At 40.7% G+C, this 20,790-nt stretch overlaps 1 protein-coding gene across 1 annotated transcript in view; it reads right to left on the bottom strand.

Moving 5' to 3' along the window:
- The window catches only part of MCUR1 (mitochondrial calcium uniporter regulator 1), a 28,967-nt gene extending 15,983 nt beyond the window's left edge, over positions 1-12,984 (bottom strand). Inside the window, exons 1-2 of the mRNA XM_058555236.1 lie at positions 12,486-12,984; positions 5,433-5,552 (exon numbers count right to left, since the gene is read on the bottom strand). Of these exons, the coding sequence (XP_058411219.1) occupies positions 5,433-5,552; positions 12,486-12,912 (547 nt within the window). The 5' untranslated portion in view covers positions 12,913-12,984. The remainder of the gene's footprint in view (positions 1-5,432; positions 5,553-12,485) is intronic.
- Positions 12,985-20,790: the final 7,806 nt, after the last annotated feature.

The following is a 20,790-nucleotide window of genomic DNA, read 5'->3' as shown; positions in this document are numbered from 1 at the left end:
GTTCTTTCAGTTTTCCTCTATAGTTCTCTTCCGTCACTAGTGAGGGTAACCCAAACTGGAAAAAATATATTCTTTGGTACTCAATAAATGACGCTGAATTGAATTATATAAAGATAAGCAGTGTTACTGCTTTTAATAACTTTAGGTAGTAACTTAAATTTCACACTGGAAATTCTAATAAAATGTTTAAAACCAAGTCCCTGGAAAGTAATTCCTTCTATAAAATACTTCCATCTATAAGAACTTCACAAGACTCTATTGATTCTTGTAATTAATTAATGGCACTTTTTTTTGAATACAGTTATAACTGATACAATTTAAACGAGATTAAGCACGGGACTATAATTTAAAAAAAGACAAAGACACAGATTTAAAGGGGACAAAAACCGCAATTAAAAAAAATAATACAATGACCCACTAAGAAATTCCAAAAAAAAAATAAAATAAATAAAGGAGACAAAAAAAGCCTTCCGAAGACCTACTCTCTTCATTTTATTCAAAATCATTTAATTTTCAAGGTATGGGTCATACACATGTAGAAAAATTATCCAAAAGGTTATCTACCAAAATGTTAACGTTATTTAACTCTGGGGTCTTGGGATTCAGAACAGTTTTTCTTATTTCTTTTCTGTCGTCCTAATTTTTTGAAAAGAATGTATCTTGTGCAATTTTTAAAACTTTATTAAGAAGAGTTCATAGTTAAACATAATTAAGTTTGGCAGTTATGAAGAAAAGAAAAATAGAGACCGAAAGGGAACTTATGCTCATAATAAAACAAACTCCAAAGCCATATAATTTATAACCACCCATGGGAGGAGGTAGGGTGAAGAAAAAGCAGAAGTTAAGCCTGAAAACCTGCTGGGTTACCAAACACAAATTAATGTTTTGTAGGAATCAGAGAACAAGACACAATCAGGGTTAGTGAGATTACAGACATATAGTTAGTTTTGTTAAGCAGGAGATACAACTCTGGAGAAAAAAAGGATAAAGGACAGAATATTCCTTGAAGGGTCCTTCCTGGCCTTATCCTGACCCAGTCATCTTAGACATCCATCATTCATCTAAGCACTCTCACACCCTACACTTTAGTGGGGTCCCCACATCACTGGGTCTTGAAATATGCCAATATTCACCGGTCAGCGTTTAGCATGAAGAAAAGCAAAAAGTACAGGTATCAAAACATCACATTTTAAACATTAAACATATACAATTTTTATTTGTCAAAAATAAATAAATAAACAAATTTTTAAAGGAGGGGGGATAAATGCCACCTCTTGATGGGAGGAAGGATGGCCATCCTGAGTCCACTGCAGCCACCTCGCCACCGTCACACTTAACAAAACTAACAGTGCTCCCTTAATATCATCCAACACTGAGTCTACGTTGAAATGTCCCCCTTACCTCTAACAGGTCTTTCTACAATTGGTTACTTTGAATACAAGAACGCAGGGCCATTGGAATGGAAGAATTAACATAGTTAAGATGTCCATACTTCCTAAAGCCATCTATAGATTCAACGCAATCCCGATCAAAGTTCCAACAACATTTTTCACAGAAATAGAACAAAGAATCCTAAAATTTATTTGGAACAACAAAAGACCCTGAATAAGTAAAGGAATCCTGAGAAAAAAGAACAAAGCTGGAGGTATCACACTCCCTGATTTCAAAATATACTACAAAGCTATAATAACCAAAACAGCGTGGTACTGGCACAAAAACAGACACACAGATCAATGGAATAGAATCGAAAGCCCAGAAATAAACCCACACATCTATGGACAGCTAATCTTTGATAAAGGAGCCAAGAACATACAATGGAGAAAAGAAAGTCTCTTCAACAAATGGTGTTGGGAAAACTGGATAGCCACATGCAAAAAAATGAAAGTAGACCCTTACCTTACACCATACACAAAAATTAACTCCAAATGGATTAAAGACTTGAATGTAAGACCTGAAACTATGAAACTTCTAGAAGAAAACATAGGCAGTACACTCTTCGACATCGGTCTTAGCAACATATTTTCAAGCACCATGTCTGACCGGGCAAGAGAAACAATAGAAAAAATAAACAAATGGGACTACATCAAACTAAAAAGCTTCTGCACAGCAAAGGAAACCATCAACAAAACGAAAAGACAACCTAACAATTGGGAGAAGATATTTGCAAACCATACACCTGATAAGGGCTTAATCTCCAAAATATACAAAGAACTGATGCATCTCAACAACAAAAAAACTAACCACCCAATCAAAAAATGGGCAAAAGACCTGAACAGACATTTCTCCAAAGAAGATATACAGATGGCCAACAGACATATGAAAAGATGTTCAAAATCATTAACTATCAGGGAAATGCAAATCAAAACTACAATGAGATATCACCTCATGACCGTCAGAATGGCTATAATTAGCAAGACAGGAAACAACATGTGTTGGAGAGGATGTGGAGAGAAGGGAACTCTCATACACTGCTGCTGGGAGTGCAAACTGGTGCAGCCACTATGGAAAACAGTATGGAGATTCCTCAAAAAATCAAGGATAGAACTACCATATGATCCAGCTATTCCACTGCTGGGTACTTATCCAAAGAACTTGAAAACATCAATGCGTAAAGATACATGCACCCCTGTGTTCATTGCAGCGTTATTCACAATAGCCAAGACTTGGAAGCAACCTAAGTGCCCATCAAGGGATGAACGGATAAAGAAGATGTGGTATATATACACAATGGAATACTACTCAGCCATAAGAAACGATGAAATCCAGCCATTTGTGACAACATGGATGGACATTGAGGGTATTATGCAAAGTGAAATAAGTCAGAGGGAGAAGGTCAAATACCGTATGATTTCCTTCATTAAGTAGTAGATAACAACAACAATAAACAAACACATAGAGACAGAGATTGGATGGTGGTTACCAGAGGAGAAGGGGGGAGGGAAGAGGGTGAAAGGGATAATTCGGCACATGTGTGTGGTGATGGGTTGTAATTAGTATTTGGGTGGTGAACATGATGTAATCTATGCAGAAATAGAAGTATAATGATGTACACCTGAAGTTTATACAATGTTATAAACCAATGTTACTGCAATAAAAAATTAAAACAAAAAAACAAAAAGCAATTATGATAAAAAAAGAACGCAGGGCCACAAAAAAAAAAAAAGAAAGAAAAAGAAAAGTAGGAAAACTTCTCCTTATCAAGATAATTTTAGATGCCCCTCTTCTCACTTCCACTTTCTTTTTTACATTCTGAGCTGAAAGAAGTTGGTCAAAATGGCCTACTGTCTCAAGTCTGAAAAGAAAAGCTTTAAAAATTATAATACAGCATTTGAGAGTTTGTCCAAAGTGCATTCAAGTACATTATTTCATTTAATATGCAAAAGGAACTTTAGAATTCGTATTATGCCCATGTGACCGATGAGGAGACGGAAACTGAGAAGGGTGAAGAACTGCCTAGGCTACGCAGCTAGAACCTGCCAGAGTTTGAAACCAGAGCTCCTAACTCCCCACAGAAGCACCGAAGAATTCATTCCATCACCTTGACCTGGGCATCAGCAGTACATCCACAGAGGGTAGCTTTTCATGTATGAACATGCACAACTGGATGAATAACTATACAACGAAGTAAAAACACAGATATTTATTTCAAAGGTACAATCTATGATATTAGAGATTCTGATTTTGAGAATACGTGTCACAGTACAGAGAATTATAATTGGTGTATTTGTCTAGATAAGATTAAATATGAGAATGTTACCCATATACTAAGTGCACTTTCAAGAAACATCATATATAATCAGAGTAATCTTTTACACTAATTAACTCAACAGCAATAAGGGAAATGTTAGTCTGAATGTTAAAAAAGAAAAGAACACAATAAGTTGAAATTATCAATAATTGCCACTCAGCAACATTTTAATTTCATAAAAATTTTAAAAAGACACAAGATGCACAGTAATAAAACTATCACTTTTAGGGCCGGCCCAGTGGCATAGCAGTTAAGCGCACGCGCTCCGCTGCGGCGGCCCGGGGTTGGCAGGTTTGGATCCCGGGCGTGCACCGAACACACCACTTGTCGGGCCATGCTGTGGCGGCGTCCCATATAAAGTAAAAGAAGATGGGCACGGATGTGAGCCCAGGGCCAGTCTTCCTCAGCAAAAAAGAGGAGGATTTGGCATTGGACGTTAGCTCAGGGCTAGTCTTCCTCAAAAAAAAAAACAACTATCACTTTTGTGCCGCAGACAGTTATCACAGGAACCATTCCTGAGTTTTGCTGACTTGTGTCTATAACACTACACTTCCTGAGTGATGTTATAAAAATACACTTCACTTGGACAGAGAGAAAATGTGTGAGAAAAGTCTCAACTGTCTTTTTTTTTTTAATTTATTTTTTATTTTTTTTAATTTTTTGTTTATTGCAGTAACATTGGTTTATAACATTGTAAAAATTTCAGGTGTACATCATTGTACTTCTATTTCTGCATAGATTACATCATGTTCACCACCCAAATACTAATTACAACCCATCACCACACACATGTACCGAATTATCCCTTTCACCCTCCTCCCTCCCCCTTTCCCCTCTGGTAACCACCAATCCAATCTCTGTCCCTATGTGTTTGTTTATTGTTGTTATTATCTACTACTTAATGAAGGAAATCATACGGTATTTGACCTTCTCCCTCTGACTTATTTCACTTTGCATTATACCCTCAATGTCCATCCATGTTGCCACAAATGGCTGGATTTCATCGTTTCTTATGGCTGAGTAGTATTCCATTGTGTATATATACCACATCTTCTTTATCCATTCGTCCCTTGATGGGCACTTAGGTTGCTTCCAAGTCTTGGCTATTGTGAATAACGCTGCAATGAACACAGGGGTGCATGTACCTTTGCAAATTGGTGTTTTCAAGTTCTTTGGATAAATACCCAACAGTGGAATAGCTGGATCATATGGTAGTTCTATCCTTGATTTTTTGAGGAATCTAACTGTCTTGATGAAGCAGAAATGTCCTTAAACAAAAAATGAGGACTTAAAAAATGGAGATTGACCGGGGCCAGCCGGTGGTGCAAGGGGTTAAGTGCGCACACTCCGCTGCGGCGCCCCGGGATTCACCGGCTCCAATCCGGGCGTGCACCGACGCACCGCTTGTCAAGCCATGCTGTGGCGGCGTCCCATATAAAGCAGAGGAAGATGGGCATGGATGTTAGCCCAGGGCCAGTCTTCCTCAGCAAAAAAAAGAGGAGGATTGGCAGATGTTAGCACAGGGCTGATCTCCTCACCAAAAAAAAAAAAATGGAGATTGACCAAAAGATTACTATAGACTTAAAAGTCAAAGAGAAATATGAGAAATTAGATGAAATCATAAGAGAAGTCATAAGGTATGGTGTGTTTCTATGGCATAGAGTGACCAGAGAGAGAGGATTACCATTTTCTTCCAGTAGACACACCAAGGCATGGGTGTCAAAGTAGAGCTTCCTACTCCCGGAAGAGGTGAAATCTGTCCTCCTGTGCTCCAGCTGCAAGCACGCAGCAGACAGGCTCAGCTCTAGAATGGAAAGGACAATGAGGTTCAAAACAGATCTAAGGGTAAACAAAAGCAACTCCCCTCCACGAACAAATAAGGCATACCTCAAGAGCCCACCTGTTTTTTTTACAACAGGTTTATTGAGATATAATTCACATACCATACAATTCACCCACTTCAAGTGTACAACTCAACGGTTTTTAGCATATTTACAGAGTTGCACAACCATCCCCACAATGGACATCAGAACATTTCATCATCCCCTAAAGAAACCTATACCCTTTAGCTGTCATGCCCCAATCTCCCTACCCTCCATCCCCAGGCAACCGCTGATCCACTTTCTGTCTCTATGGATTTGCGTACTCTGGACATTTCATATGAACAGAATCAAAGGTATGTGGTATTCTGTGACTGGTTTCTTTCACTTAGTGTGATGTTTTCAAGGTTCATCCACCTTACAATATGTTTTCCCTTTATTATTATTTCCTTTTATTGCCGAATAATATTCCATTGTATTACTATACTGAAATTTTTTACCTATTCATCAGTTGAAGGACACTTGAGTTGTTTCCATTTCTTGGCTATTATGAATGATGCTGCTATGAGCATTTGTGTATGAGTTTGTGTGCAGACATGTTTTCAATTCTCTTGAGTACATACCTAGGAGTGGAACTGCTGCATCATACAGTAACTTTATGTTTAACCACATGAGTTTATGTCAGACTGTTTTCCAAAGAGGCTATACCATTTTACACTCCCAACGGCAGTGTATGAGGGTTCCAATTTCTCCATATCCTCAACACTTGTAATTATCTTTTTTCTGCTGAGGAATATTGGCCCTGAGCTAACATCTGTTGCAAATCTTCCTCTATTTTGTATGTGGGATGCCGCCACAGCATGGCCACCAACCAGCAGTGTAGGTCCGTGCCCAGGAACCGAACCTGGGCCACTGAAGTGAAGCGCACCAAACTTAACCACTAGGCCACCAGGGCTGGCCCTCTGTCTTTTTTTACTATAATCATCCTAGTGGGTGTAAAGTGGTATCTCACTGTAGTTTTGATTTGCATTTCCCTGATGGCTAATGATGTTGAGCATCTTTTCATGTGCTTATTGGCCATTTGTGTATCTTCTTTGTCCATTAAAAAATTGGGTTATCTTGTTATTACTGAGCTGTAAGAGTTCTTTACATATTTTAGATATAAGTTTCTTATCATATATATGAGTTGTAAATATTCTCTCCCATTCTGTGGGTTGTCTTTCACTTTCTTGATGGTGCCTTTTGAAGCACAAATGAAGTCTTTATTTTTTTCTTTTGTTCCTTTCGCTTTTGGTGTCATATTTAAGAAAGCACTAGCTAATTCAAGCACACAAAGATTTACACTTAGGTCTTTTTCTAAGAGTTCTACAGTTTGAGATCTTACATTTAGGTCTGTGATCCATTTGAGTTAATTTTTATATGTGGTGTGAGATGCAGGTTCAACTTCATTCTTTTGCCTATGGATGTCCAGTTGTCCCAGCACTATTTTCTCCCTTAAATTGTCTTGTGAGTCTTGTCGGAAGTTAATTGACTATAAACGTAAGGGTTTATCTCTGGTTCTCCATTCTATTCCATTGATCTGTCTGTCCTTATGCCAGCACCACAGTTTCTTGATTACTTGTAGCTTTGTGGTAACTTTTAACATCAGGAAGTGAGTCCTCCACCTTTGTTCTTTTTCAAGATTGTTTTGGCTATTCTGAGTCCCTTGGATTTCCCTATGCATTTTAGGATCAGTTTATCAATTTCTGCGAAGAGGCCATCTGGAACTCTGATAGTGATTACGCTGAATCTGTACATCAATTCGGGGTGCGGGGGTACTGCCATCTTAATTTTAAGTCTTCCAACCCATGAACATGGAATGTCTCTCCATGCATTTAGGTCTTTAATTTCTTTAATAATGGTATGTAGGTTTCAGAGTATAAGTTTTGTACTTTTTTTGTTAAATTTATCCCTAAGTATTTTACTTTTTGATGCTACTATAAAGGAAATTGTTTTTTAGATTTTTGAGACTGTTCATTGCTAATGTATAGGAATACAACTGATTTTTGTATATATATTTTTGCAAATTTTGTATATTGATCTTGTATCCTACAATCTTGCTGAACTTGTTTATTAGCTCTAAAAGTTTTTTAGTGAATCCTTACGGTTTTCTACGTACAAGGTCATGTCATCTGTGAACAGTGATAGTTTTACTTCTTCCTTTACAATATGGATGCCTTTTCATTTTCCTGCCTAACTGCTCTGGCTAGAACTTCTAGTACAATGTTGAATGGAATGGTGAGAACAGACATCCTTGCTCCTGACCTCAGAGGGAAAGCATCTGTTTTTGCCATTAAGTATGATGTTAGCTGTGGGATTTTCACAGATGCTCTTTAACACGTGAGTTCTCTTCTATTCCTAATTTCTTAAGTGTTTCTTATCATGCAGGGGTGTTGAATTTTGTCAAATTCTTTTTGTCTTTTGATATGATCATGTGGTTTCTTTTCTTTATTTTGTTAATATGGTGCATTACATGAATTGATTTTCAGATGTTAAATGAACCTGGTGTTCCTGGGACAAAATCCCATTTGCTAATGGTGTATACTCCTTTTTATAAATTGCTGAATTTGGTTTGCTAGCATTTTGTTGAGGGTTTTTGTGTCTCTATTCACAAATAGAGTCTGTAGTTTTCTTTCTTCATGATGTCTTTGTAAAAGCCTATCTTTAGAGGGATGTGTTCTAACAATTTGTATATTACCTTTTCTGTGAGTTTCTGTGCATTTAACCACAGATCCAACCCATTTTGCAAACTTGTTTCAAGGTGCTCATTTGAAGAAGGTAGCATAGTAATGGTTTCCTGGCTTTTAAGTATTTCATGAACCACAAAAATAGTTTAAAAGAAATATGGAACAACTGCAATGCCAATTTGTAATTTTGTCAAGAAAGGACATTTAAACATAACAGCACCTTACTATTACAATCATACTAAAAAGACATGTTGACAGCAAAGGAAAAAAAAAAGAGATGAACAATATCAAATAAAAAAACTTTCATTTAAATGTAATAAACATAGCTATATGAATATCTTGCTACATATTTGTCCTTACTTTTCTATGATGCCAGGTGTTGTAGAAGAGTGGTAGAAGAGGGAATAGTAATCTCCTAACTCAAAATTCAAAGTTTTCTCAGTAGGTCTGCTAAATGACCAGAAAGATACTTTAGCTGATCAACTCCTATTCTCCATCCTGCACCCCTAAACATTCTAAAGGAAATTACAAGTAAACAAAAATGTGACATGGACAGAACCCAACAGATCCGATGCTTCTCTGCAAGCCTATAGCAATGGTTCCCAAATTACTGCCAACTTGGACAGAGCAGAGTGGCTGTGGCCACAGCCAGCATCAAGATAAGTCCAAGAGATCCAATAACCCCTTTGTACCATGCTCCGTTTGCAGACTGACAAAATATAAAATGCAACAACTATTATCTATGTGTGTGTTTAATGGTTAAAAGAGGGCCCTTAGATTCAAAGAACCACTAGCCTATACTATAAGGTCCTTGGCAAGGCATACAAAGCTGTCCTAATTTAGCCCACACTTACCCTTTCAGCTTTCTTTCTAGCCACTTAGACCATTCTGTTTCCTGCACTTTTATACCTTAGTACTCCATCCTTAAGCTTGGCTTGCTGCCCTTTCTCAACTGGTAAATTTTAAGCATCCTTTTTACTCCTCTTCATTTAATTTGACAATTTCCTAAGCACCCATTACGTTCTGGGCAGGGCATTATGCTACACTTTATTGTTCTCTCTGGGAACTCCACCCCTGTCAGGCAGCAGCCTTTATTGCTCCCTTATGTGTTCTCAGCCCAGCACAGATAGCTCTATCACAGCATTTATTATATTACTTCCATATCTGTCTCATCTATTAGTCCCAGCGCTCTAAGAGCAGCCAGTCTTAGTCACTTTTGTATTGTTAGCATCTAGCAGAGGGCCAGGCATACTGCAGGCCAGAAATAACTTTTAAAAATAATTCAACTGGGGGCCACCCCCGTGGCGTAGCGGTTAAGTGCACGCGCTCCTCTGCTGGCAGCCCGGGTTCGGATCCCAGGCGCGCACCGATGCACCGGTTGTCAAGCCATGCTGTGGTGGCGTCCCATATAAAGAGAAGGAAGATGGGCACGGATGTTAGCCCAGGGCCAGTCTTTCTCAGCAAAAAGAGGAGGATTGGCGTGGATGTTAGCTCAGGGCTGATCTTCCTCACAAAAAAAAATAATAATAATAATTCAACTGTATGACTTCTAAGATCTGGATCATGAGACTGTCTAGAAAGAAAATTTGAGATCAACTCCTTTCTCCTCTTCATCTACGGTCTTCCCTTTTTACATAAATGAGGTCACTTAAATCTGGTACTTCTTTTTTTGTGTGTGTGAGGAAGATCAGCCCTGAGCTAACATCCGTGCCAATCCTCCTTTTTGCTGAGGAAGACTGGCCCTGGGCTAACATCTGTGCCCATCTTCCTCTACTTTATATGGGATGCTGCCACAGCATGGCCCGACAAGCGCTGCCAGCAGAGGAGCGCGCGCACTTAACCACTACGCCACGGGGCTGACCCCTGGTAGTTCTTTTTTCATCTTTTATCTCCAGTCCTAGAACAAAAACTGGCCTCCATGAGAAGATACCCTGAATGTCTGCCTGACACAGAACAGGCTCAGCTTGAGAAAAAGTGGTGAATGAGTGAATGAATGAATGCACCTCTCAAGGGGCTCTCTATAGACCACCCCACCCATCGTAGAACTGTGCTGGACTGTCCCATGAGTCAGGTAGCTTGAAAACATTTGAGTCTAGAACTGCCTTGTGAAGAGTGATGGGATTATTCTAGTCCCAAATTCCTTGTTTTCAATAACAAAATAATCATTCATGTGATTTAAAACAAAACACCCCCCTCACATACATACACACATAAAACAAAACAGTCATGACTACTTTCCAAGCAAGAGCTAATTCCAATTTAGATACTGCAGATTTTTTTCCTCTTCCAAAAACGACTGGCATTTATTTCAATTGCAAGCTTATTTCAAAGAAACATTGCTGTCTGAAAAGTGGAGAAAAGGGAAGGCCACTTCCCACTTGGCACTCCAGCCCTGCTGTGGAAGGGGAATGCCATCTTCCTTTCCCTCAGAGGACAACGCCCAAAACACAACAGGACTCTGGCACTTAGGACACCTCTGACTCATTTTTCCTCCTTTATTGTGACAACAAAACGAGGTCCAACAACTATGAATTCCCACTAATAACCAGGAAACAAGAAAACTGAGCTATGTCAAAGTGTAATATGTAATTCTCTTTTTAGGGACCTTCAGCATACAAAAGGATATTAAAACACACACTTAGAAAAGAAGCCCCAAGTTAGCCTTGGATAGTGGAGGAACCCAAGTACAAATTTCCTGTTCACAACATCCTTAAGTCTAAGTAGCCCTCGTGTAACCTTGGGCACCAAACACCACTAGACTGAAGACAAAAGGAACAAAACTCTCATTTGCTGCTGGTTAATGGGCATATATCCTTCCTTGACTCTGTCCAAGCTATGGTTTTCCGTATTTATGCATCCATCCTCACTTTATAAGATGGCTCTGTGAAGAATGAGACCATTTGAGACTAACTCAACAGGACCACCTTGCTGATATAATGTCAGAAAACTGATGAGAAAAAACACTCTCCTCTTTTGCCCCATAATCTTGAATTATTGGAGGAAAATAAATCACAACTTACCAGCTTGTCAAAAAAAAAGAGCAACAAAAGGCAAAGTACAAGAAATAAGACCAAAGCCATCTCTAATTCATAATGACTGCAGGACACTGACAGTTCATTACTCACTTCCCACCCTCTGTATGTAAAGCTTCGTTCACTTTGTTGTTCTACCAAACAGTTTCTCCCCCAGCCAAAGGTATTCTTAAATTTTAAATGCAACCAACATTTACTGGGCATTTCTGTTGAGAAAAATATCTTAAAAATAGCCATCAGAGTGGCTACTGATGGATATGTATAGACTATCTAAAGTTATATTTTTGCCAGTTTCCTAATTAATAAAGAGTACCCAAAATGATGTTTTTATCAATTTGTTATCTAGTGTATTGAGCCAGTTTAGACGATCCTAATCTCATGCAGGGCCCTGACTGCCCTCACCTCCTTCAAGTATTTAATCAACTGCCACCTTCTCAATGAAACCTCTTCTGATGACTCTATTTAAATTCGTAACTGGAGGCTCACCCCACTTCTTAATCCTTATCCCCCTCTATTCTTTCTTACAGCATTTATCAGATTATGTGTACATATGCAAATCTAAAGTATATATGTATACATAAATTATATCATTTCCTCTGCTAGAATTAAACCCCAGGAAGGAAAAGATTTTATAGACTGATAATCCCAAGTACCTAGAAAAGTGCCAGGCACAGAGTAGGAGCCAGTGCTTAATGGAGGAATTAATGAACCCAACAGAGTTTGAAATTAAATTGTAAAACAATCTGTTCATTTCCCAGAGCTTCGCTCCTCAAACTCGCAAGCGTCCTGCACACCCCTTCACCGGAATCGCGACAAGCTGTGCATCTGACAGAACAGAAACCTGGGAGCGGGACGCCACGCGGCCGCGCCACCCATGGGCGTGCCCCATCTCTGCCCCAGCACGCCCGGCCCTCCCGGCATCCCCTTAAAATTCTGCGCCCTACACCTTGGACCCGGATTCCGAGTAAGTCGAATCTTCTCAGCTGACCAAGTCCAGGCTACCGCGGACCAGAAGGGCGGGACCAGGCAGACCTTCGTCCTCACGCCCCAGGAGGAGCCTGCTGACCTCGGCTGACCCACCTCTGGGTCGCCGGGCCTTCCCCACCCTGGAGGTCATAGCCAAGCTCCACCGGCCGCGCCGCCCCCGCCCGGCCCTCACCTCTCCTGGAGGAAGCGAGGCCGGCCGCCGGGCCGTGGCACAGGTGGAGGGCGCCGGCGGCACAGCGGGTGCGCGGGGCCACGCGATGCTGGCAGCTCCCGGCGCCGCGCCGCGCCAGGCGAGCCGAGGGCCCGGCGCGCGAGCGCTCCCAGTCTCCGAGCGGCCGGCGCGGGGCGGCGGCGGCCAGGCGCGGGGCGGGCACGAGCAGGAGGAGGAGCAGCGGGGAGGCTCGGGACGCGCCGCCGCGGACCGCCAGGGCGCGGGGACACAGCGCCCCCAGACCGCCGGGTAGCGCGGACAGGCAGCGGCGGGCCGGCACCCCGCGGCCGTCCGGGCTTCCGCTGCGGCCGGCGCGCAGGGAGAGCAGCAGCCGCCGGCGGCCGGGCGCGCTCCTCGGCCTGTTGCCCGCAAGCGAGCCGCAGTCCATCCCCGGGGCGGTCACTGGCCCGGGCGCGCGCTCATGCTGCTCGCGCGCGGCGCGGGTCACGCGCGGCCCGGTCCTGAGTCCGCGGCGGGAGCGAGCGTGGGCGGCAGCACGGGCCCGCCCTTTCCTGCCGGAGGGGGGGACTCCGGGCGCGCGCCGGGGGCGGGGCGGGGCTCGGCTCGGGGACGCCAGGAGAGCCGCGAGCCCCCGCCCCGCTCAGAGGGCGACGCGGAGCGCCCGGGGGAGGCGGCGGGCGCTGCCGGAACTGGAGCGGGCTCGTTGCTGCCACTATTTGCATATTCCTGACATTGGTGTCCTTATAAAGAAATTAATTACCCTGGTGCCCTTCAGAGTCCGATGAAAAGTCTCTGCGCCACGGGGCTGCCCTAGGTTTTACTAACTAGCTGCGTCCGAAGTCCCCCAAAGTGTGGCGCCGGGGGGCATTTTAAGGAATTATTAACAGGGCCGAGGGAACGGCGCTCACACAGTCGATACATTTAAAGGCTAAATTTTCAGAGCTTTTGTTTTCGCATTAGTGCCCAGTAGAAGTGAGCAAGTCTCGATCTGGGAATTTAAAACGTGGGGCATGAATGTTAAATGAGACCTGCTGGTTATAATAAAAGGATATCTGTGAAACTAGTGGTGTTCAGTGAACTTGGTGAATGCCTGTTGTACCCATCTCAGTTACTGGTCCATTGTGTGAGCTCAGTAGATGTTCCTTGAATGAATGAATGAAATGCACAAGTCGCCAAGCTAGGAGATACAAAGAAAAATGAGATTGCTTTTGTCCTCCGGGAGTCATTTCCCTGCACCCCCATATGTGCACACATACATGATGGAAGAAGAATGTGTTAGGAGACCTAAGAGAGCCACAAAATGCTGGTGAGAGAGAAGAGGGTGCATGTGCTTGTGGTAGAGATGTAAGTGGCTATCAAAATATAAAGAATTAAAAATATTAAGGTGCAAGTAGACACTTTCCTAAAAGGCTAGTAGGAGTTACACATTTGTAGAACTGGTAAAGAAAGCAATAGCAATATGTGTCAATAGCTTTTTATGTTCATCAAGTCTGCTCAAGTCACCCAACTCTAAACATTTAATCTAAGGGAATAATCCAAAATATTAAAAATCTGTTACGTTGCAGCACATGAACTTGTAATTTTTATGTCAAAATATTGAACATTGGGTAATTCCATATGGATCAACCTAATATACGCACAAAGATATTCATTGTATCATAATTTATGACTGTGAAAAAGTGGAAAAAAACTGCTGTCCAACATTAGAGGAATGGTTAAATAAACCATGGCGCAAACTTTATTTAAGGTTAGCCCCTTGTAATTTTAAATATTGAGGTGTAATTTGCATAAAATAAAAATCCACAGATCTTACTTCAGTTTGATGACTTTTAACAATTGTGTGCACTCATGTAACGACCAGCCAAACAAGGTGTAGAACATTTACATCTCTCCAGAAAAGTTCCTTTGTGCTCCTTTCCAGGTTTTTAGATAATCCTTCCTTCTCCCAAGAGACAACCATTTTCTGATTCCAATCACCACAGATTAGTTTTGTCTATTCTTGAACTTCATGTAAATGGGATCATGCAATAAGCATTGCCTTGCATCTTCCTTCTGCCTCTGTCTGTGAGACTCATCCATGTTGTATCAGGGATTAGTTCCTTTTTATTGTTGAGTAGTATTTCATTGTACAACTGTGCCACAAGTTGGTCATCCATTCTCCTACTGGTTTGTTTCTAGTTCTTAGCTATAATGAAAAGGCTGTTATAAACATTCTTGTATAAGTCTTTGTGTGCACATATGTTATTTATCCCTTGTTAAAGAAAAACTTATTCAGTAATACTCGTTAAAGGAAAGTAGGGTAGACTTTATTCTGGGGGAGGACTATCTTGATAGGTATGGGGACCACTGAGGTGGAATGTTGCAGTGGAGGAGAGAGATTGGGCTCAACTCCAAATACAGCATGAGCAGGTGGGAATTTATAGCCAAGGAGCAGGGTGGAGGGGGGTCAGTGGATGGAAAATTGCTAAGAGGAAACATCAAGATTGAGGGGTATTCTGGCTAAACCAACCTAACAGGATTCTTGATGGAGGCAGGCCAGGGTGAGCAGACATCACTGGCGGGTGGTGGAGGATGAGGAACCTGATCAGAAATTGAGGGTGATCAGATATGAGGAAGAGGGATCCTGGTTAAATTCAGGAGTCTTGCTAAAATTGGACAGTGCAGAGAGGAACACAGAAGTCCAAAAGTTAGGCCTAGTTGGAAAAGAGCTCAGTGGAGCCTGAGTAGCATTTGGTCAACGAGAGAATCTTTGTCATCCTCTTGGGAAACATCTAGGAGTCAGATAGCTGAATCATTTGGTAAGTGTAGTTTAACCTTATAGAAACTGCAAAAAATTGTTTTCCAAAGTGATTGTACCCCTTTATACTCTCATCAGCAATACATAAGAATTTCAGCTGTTCTATATCCTTGCCAACTTTTGGTATTTTCAATCCTTATGGAATCGTGTCCCATTATGATTTTAATATACGTTTTAATATACATTTCGTGGATGACTAATGATGTTGAGTACCTCTTCATGTTTTCTTTTCAATTATCATTGTCAGTATTAAATGGGGTGATATACGTAAAGTGCTTAGCGCAGTGTCTGGCATATAGTCAAAGCATAATAATTGTCAGTTCCAATTACAGATTGGATAAGACTTTTCCTTGGATAAGGCTGTGACGTATGTTGCTTGCTTTTCAAAGCATCTTCTTTCTTTCAGTCTCAGCACCCCAGTTTTCCATAGGGAGCCACTCTTCCCTGCTCTCAGTCCCTGTGGTTTGGATAGGCCAATCTTTCTGCAGGCCACAGGCATCGACATATCACCCAGTTAGAGTCAAGGAGCTTCAATTCTAGGATTTTTCTGGGAGTTTTTACAAAGGAGAAAGTCTTATTTTATTGTGATATCTAGATGTAGGGTGTTTTGAATCTTGAGCTCTCGGGGCTACCACATGGCCTAAGACTGAAGCCATTATGGTGAAAAGCAGACCTGAAAGATGAAGAGAAATGCTCCTGGTTCTAGCTTAGCTGGAAATTGACATTTTTATTTATATGAAGTAATAAATTGCTTTTGTTTAAACCAGCTAGAGTAGGGTTTCTGTCTCTTATGCTGACCAGCACGGAGAGACTAGATACAGGGATCTAATGGCCAAACAAAAAAGAAGTATCAACAAATTAAGGCTTCAGGCAGGGGCCAAACAACCCCCAGAGTTCAGAACTTGCTGACAGAGTTGGATTGGAGAATATGCTTGGACCTGGGACCGAAGTGGGGGCCTCCTACTCTCTCCCATATCTTGATCTGGGGACCTTCCATGAGCAGAGTTGGATTCACAGAGCAGACCCTCTGAGACCCACCAGCTGTGAGAACTCTAGGTAGCCTCAGAGAAAACAGGAAGGATGGCCAGAGCTGCGTCTGGAAGAGGCACTGGGCCTGCCTTATGTGTACTTACCAGGTGGTGACAGGTCAAAGCCTTATTGTCCTGGTGCAAACAGGTCAAAGAGAGAACAAAGGAGCTGGGGCATGCCTGGGTATGACCTTTAATATGATGACCCCATTTACTAGTAAACATTGAGGGGGAGATCAGCTCCCACTAATCATATTAGCTCCTCTCCCTAATCGAAGCGTAGTCAAGGATGGGAAGAGGATTCTGGTTCTGGGTAAGATGGTGTAGCACATTCTACCCGGTTTCTCCAACTCAATGCAGTTACAAAATCTGGATAGAATGCACAGAGCAGATATTTGAGGACTCTGAAAAATGAATCGTAGCAAGCAGATCCGTGAAGAAGACAAAAATTCAAAGTACCACCAAACCAGTGTTGAATTGACTGTTGTTTTCCCTCTGGTGTCTCTCCAGCCTGGCATGTCAACCCAGAATTCTACATCCAGCAAAAACTCTGTCAGGAATGAGGTTGAAATAGAGACATTCTCAGGTGAGGGAAAGCTAAGCAACTTTGTTGCCAGCAGACTTGTTCTAAAAGAGTTGCTGAAGGAAATTTACCAGGAGGAGGGGAAATGATACCAAAAGGGTACTTGGAACATCAGAGATGAAGGAAGAGAACCAGGAATAGTAAATATCTTGGGAAATATAATAGACTCTTTTTCTCCTCTTTATTCCTTAAAATACGTTGAATGATTGCAAGCAAAAATTATAACAATGTCTGGTGGAGATTTCATGTTTATAGATATAAAATATAAACACAATATAAAAGGGCAAGGATAAAGAGACCTATCTAGTAATGAGTTTTCTACATTGCACTTGAAGTGCTAAAATATTGATTCTAAGTAGATTTAGAAAAGTTAAATAACCATAGTGTAATCTCTAGAGTAACCCATAAACATACTATCCCAACACATCTAGTCAAAACACACAATAGATCAAATATCATGATAAAAAATGTTCAGAGCCGGCCCCATGGCGTAGCAGTTAAGTGCGTGTGCTCCACTGCTGGCGGCCCGGGTTTGGATCCCGGGCGCGCACCAACACACCGCTTGTCAGGCCATGCTGTGGTGGTGTCCCACATAAAGTGGAAGAAGATGGGCATGGATGTCAGCTCAGGGCCAGTCTTCCTCAGCAAAAAAAAAAAAAAAAAAAAGAGGAGGATTGGCAGATGTTAGCTCAGGGATGATCTTCCTCAAGCACACAAAAAAAGGTTCAAATAACCCAAAAGGAGACAGGAAAGGGGAAATAGATGTTAAAAAAACAGAGGGAACAAACTGAAAGCAAATAATGAAATGGTAGACCTAAATCCAAACATAGCCATGATTATGTTAAATGAAAATGATTTAAATCAAGGGTTGATAAAGTTTTTAAAAAGATCAGATAATAAATATTTTTGACTTTATGGGCCACATACAGTCTTTATTGCATATTCTACTTTGTTTCAAAAACAGGTGGTGGGCTGGATTTGGCCCATGGGTCATCGTTTGCCAACCTCTGGTCTAAGCACACCAATTAAAAGACAGATTGTCAGAATGGATTAAAAAGTAAAAGAAGAAAGAAACAATGACTTAACTCTATGTGGTCTACAAGAAACTCACTTCAGTTACAACCACGTAGGAAAGAGGGGGGTGGTCCTCCTTAGCACTTGCCTGTGAGGTATCTCAGTGAAAGTTCCTTCTAGTGTTCTCTGAGATGGAACTTGAGAGAAGTAGACAGGGTTCTCCCTGCTACTTCCTTCCTCTTCCCTTATAGGGAAGTCAGATTTCTGGCAATTTCAGAGTTTAAGAACAGTCCTGAAACTGGAAGTAAAGCATGCCTCCGAGTGTCTTCAGTAACCCTGACTAACCTGAGCGCTTTATGCCACAGCAAAGGCTTCTGGCTGCTCATTCTGTGCCTGTTTCCTCTTATTTTACTTATAATACTAAATACATTAGCCCCTCCACCAATCTCATCGGATAAGAAACAAAAAGTCAGAAGGGAGGAGAAATAGGAAACTGATGTGTCGGGTGGAGTAAGAAAGGAGTGTGACAGCACAGTTGCCACTGGACCATATAATGGTAACTTGGAGGATTCAAGGAAAGCTTAAAACAACCGATTTCTCCTGCTTAAGTATTTCATTCTGTATGAATCTTTCTTAAAGAAGAAATTTCTCTGCAATCTGTAGATTCCACTTTTCCTTTGAGGATTTTTTCCCTATAATTTTGATAATTTTCTATCCCTTTGCTGAATTTCTACTTCATGGATGACTATCTGTATATTGGATCACTTGTGTTTTCCATATCTATTCTTTTCTCTTGGATGACATTGTTCTTTTTGTTTTTTATTCTCCTACATTCACTTTGATCATCTCATGCCTTTGCTGCTTGGGAGTAGTTTAATTTTTTTCCTACCAACTCTGTTGCTTACTCTTATAAGCAGTCCTGCCTCTGACATTTATAGTGATCAGAGCAAGAGAACAAGTGGAGGCCCATTACCCATATATACAAACATTTAGAGGTTATAAATCAAGCAAAGAGACTTTTAAATAAGATATGTTCTATCCTCCTTCCTTGTGAAAGGTAGCAGAATACGCTACTCCAAAATATGCCGCTTTGGCATAAGGATTATTTTGAGCTGAAGCCAATCGAAAAGAATTAGACACAAGAAAAGGTCCCTGCCCTCCCGCATTTGCCCAAAAAACAGGACATAGATTTGTAAAAGTGTCCCTCCTCCCTTCTCTACCAGGAAGGACAAAGTTAATCACCAGAGAGAACTCTAGACCCTTCCAACCCAGAAACAGCATCAGAGGAATCTACACAACAAACCTTGCTCAGAGTAGCTGTTATCTACCATTAGTTCCCCATATATTTGCCTTCCCACAATTTGCTGCCCCTAGATGCTCAAAGTCCTTTTCCTTCATCTTGCTACTCCTCTACAAAATTATTGTTCTTTGCTAAGATGCTATAGAAGCGCAAGTTCTAACCACTCCTTTGCTTTACTCATCTATGAGTACTCCCACATGTCTGCGCTATGTACATGTTAATAAACTTGTTTGTTTTTCTCTTGTAAATCTTTCTTTTGTCAGTCTAATTTATGGACCCCCCCCAACCAATGAACCTAAGGTGGGTAGAGGGAAAACAGTTTTTCCTCCTTTATACTTGACAAGTATACTTTCATACTGACAAAATAGAAAATATGTGTAAAAGCTGTGGCTTTTTATGGTTTTATATGGTTTTTACATGACTAAAATTTGGCAAAATATTAAAGATGGTGAATGTAATTATCATTGGGAACATTTGGGTGTCCTGTAATAGGTCAACAGTGTTTAGATGAAGACTAAAATAAAGACTTCCCAAATTAATACATTTTTATCTACTCTATAAAATTAATTTCTTCCTTTCATTTCAGCAAAAGCACTAGTTATGTTGGAACAATGAAGATTTTTCACATAATTTGTTTTCTTCGAATGGGAAAGAGCTAAAAGATTAAAAAATAAAATGTACTCAACTTGAACAAAATTTGAATAATTTACATCAAAAACAGAAAGTAAATGTAAAAACTTTAAAAACTTAAATTGTTTCAATGATTTTTATATTTTCTTCAAAATATTGAAATTTCTCTATTGAAAGACAAAATAATTACAATTAACAAAAATCAAAATTTAAAATCAAAGTTAAAATTGACATTTTTTGTTTTTTCTGAGGAAGAGTTGCCCTGAGCTAACATCTGTTGCCAATCTTCCTCTATTTTGTATGTGAGCCACCGCCACAGCATGACCACTGATAGATGAGTGACGTTAGGTCCGCGCCTGGGAACCGAACCTGGGCCACCAAAGCAGAGCACACTGAACTTAACCACTAGGCCACCAGGGCTGGCCCTAACATTGACATTCTTATTTAATATTTTAAAATTTTATCACAATCATAGTAAATATTTTTATATTGAAAAACTACTTGCAGTTTTAATGTTTAATGTCCACATAGGCACCAACGCAAAGAATTAGAATCATGCTTCATGTGTGTTATGTCCGGAATGTAGGTGGGCACACATTTAAGAATATGTAATATGTGTTGTTGAATACTGCAAAATGTTCCTCAGATACCGCTCTAGTTTGTGAATAACACTTTAATTTTTTAATATCTCCAAAACCAATGAATTAGATACAAAGAGAAGTGACAAAATGGATGCTTGGCCTACTGGGCAACAATACTTTGTTAGACAAGAATCTATTGGATTCATGCTATCAGAGACCAAGTATTTGACACGTGAATTAATTGGTCTTTCATTTTTCCTAAAGACTTCAGCTCAACTCCTTCTCATACTCCAGAGCAGTATGCATCTCTGATGTTGGCAGAGGCACAAAAACCTTCATGACATTTGACATTCTGCAATGCATTTGAAGAAA

The sequence above is a fragment of the Diceros bicornis genome, chromosome 14 (genome assembly GCF_020826845.1).
Source record: "Diceros bicornis minor isolate mBicDic1 chromosome 14, mDicBic1.mat.cur, whole genome shotgun sequence".
NCBI lineage: Eukaryota > Metazoa > Chordata > Mammalia > Perissodactyla > Rhinocerotidae > Diceros > Diceros bicornis.
The sequence above is the reverse complement of the archived record's forward strand: the minus strand, read 5'-3'. Positions and strand labels throughout refer to the sequence as shown.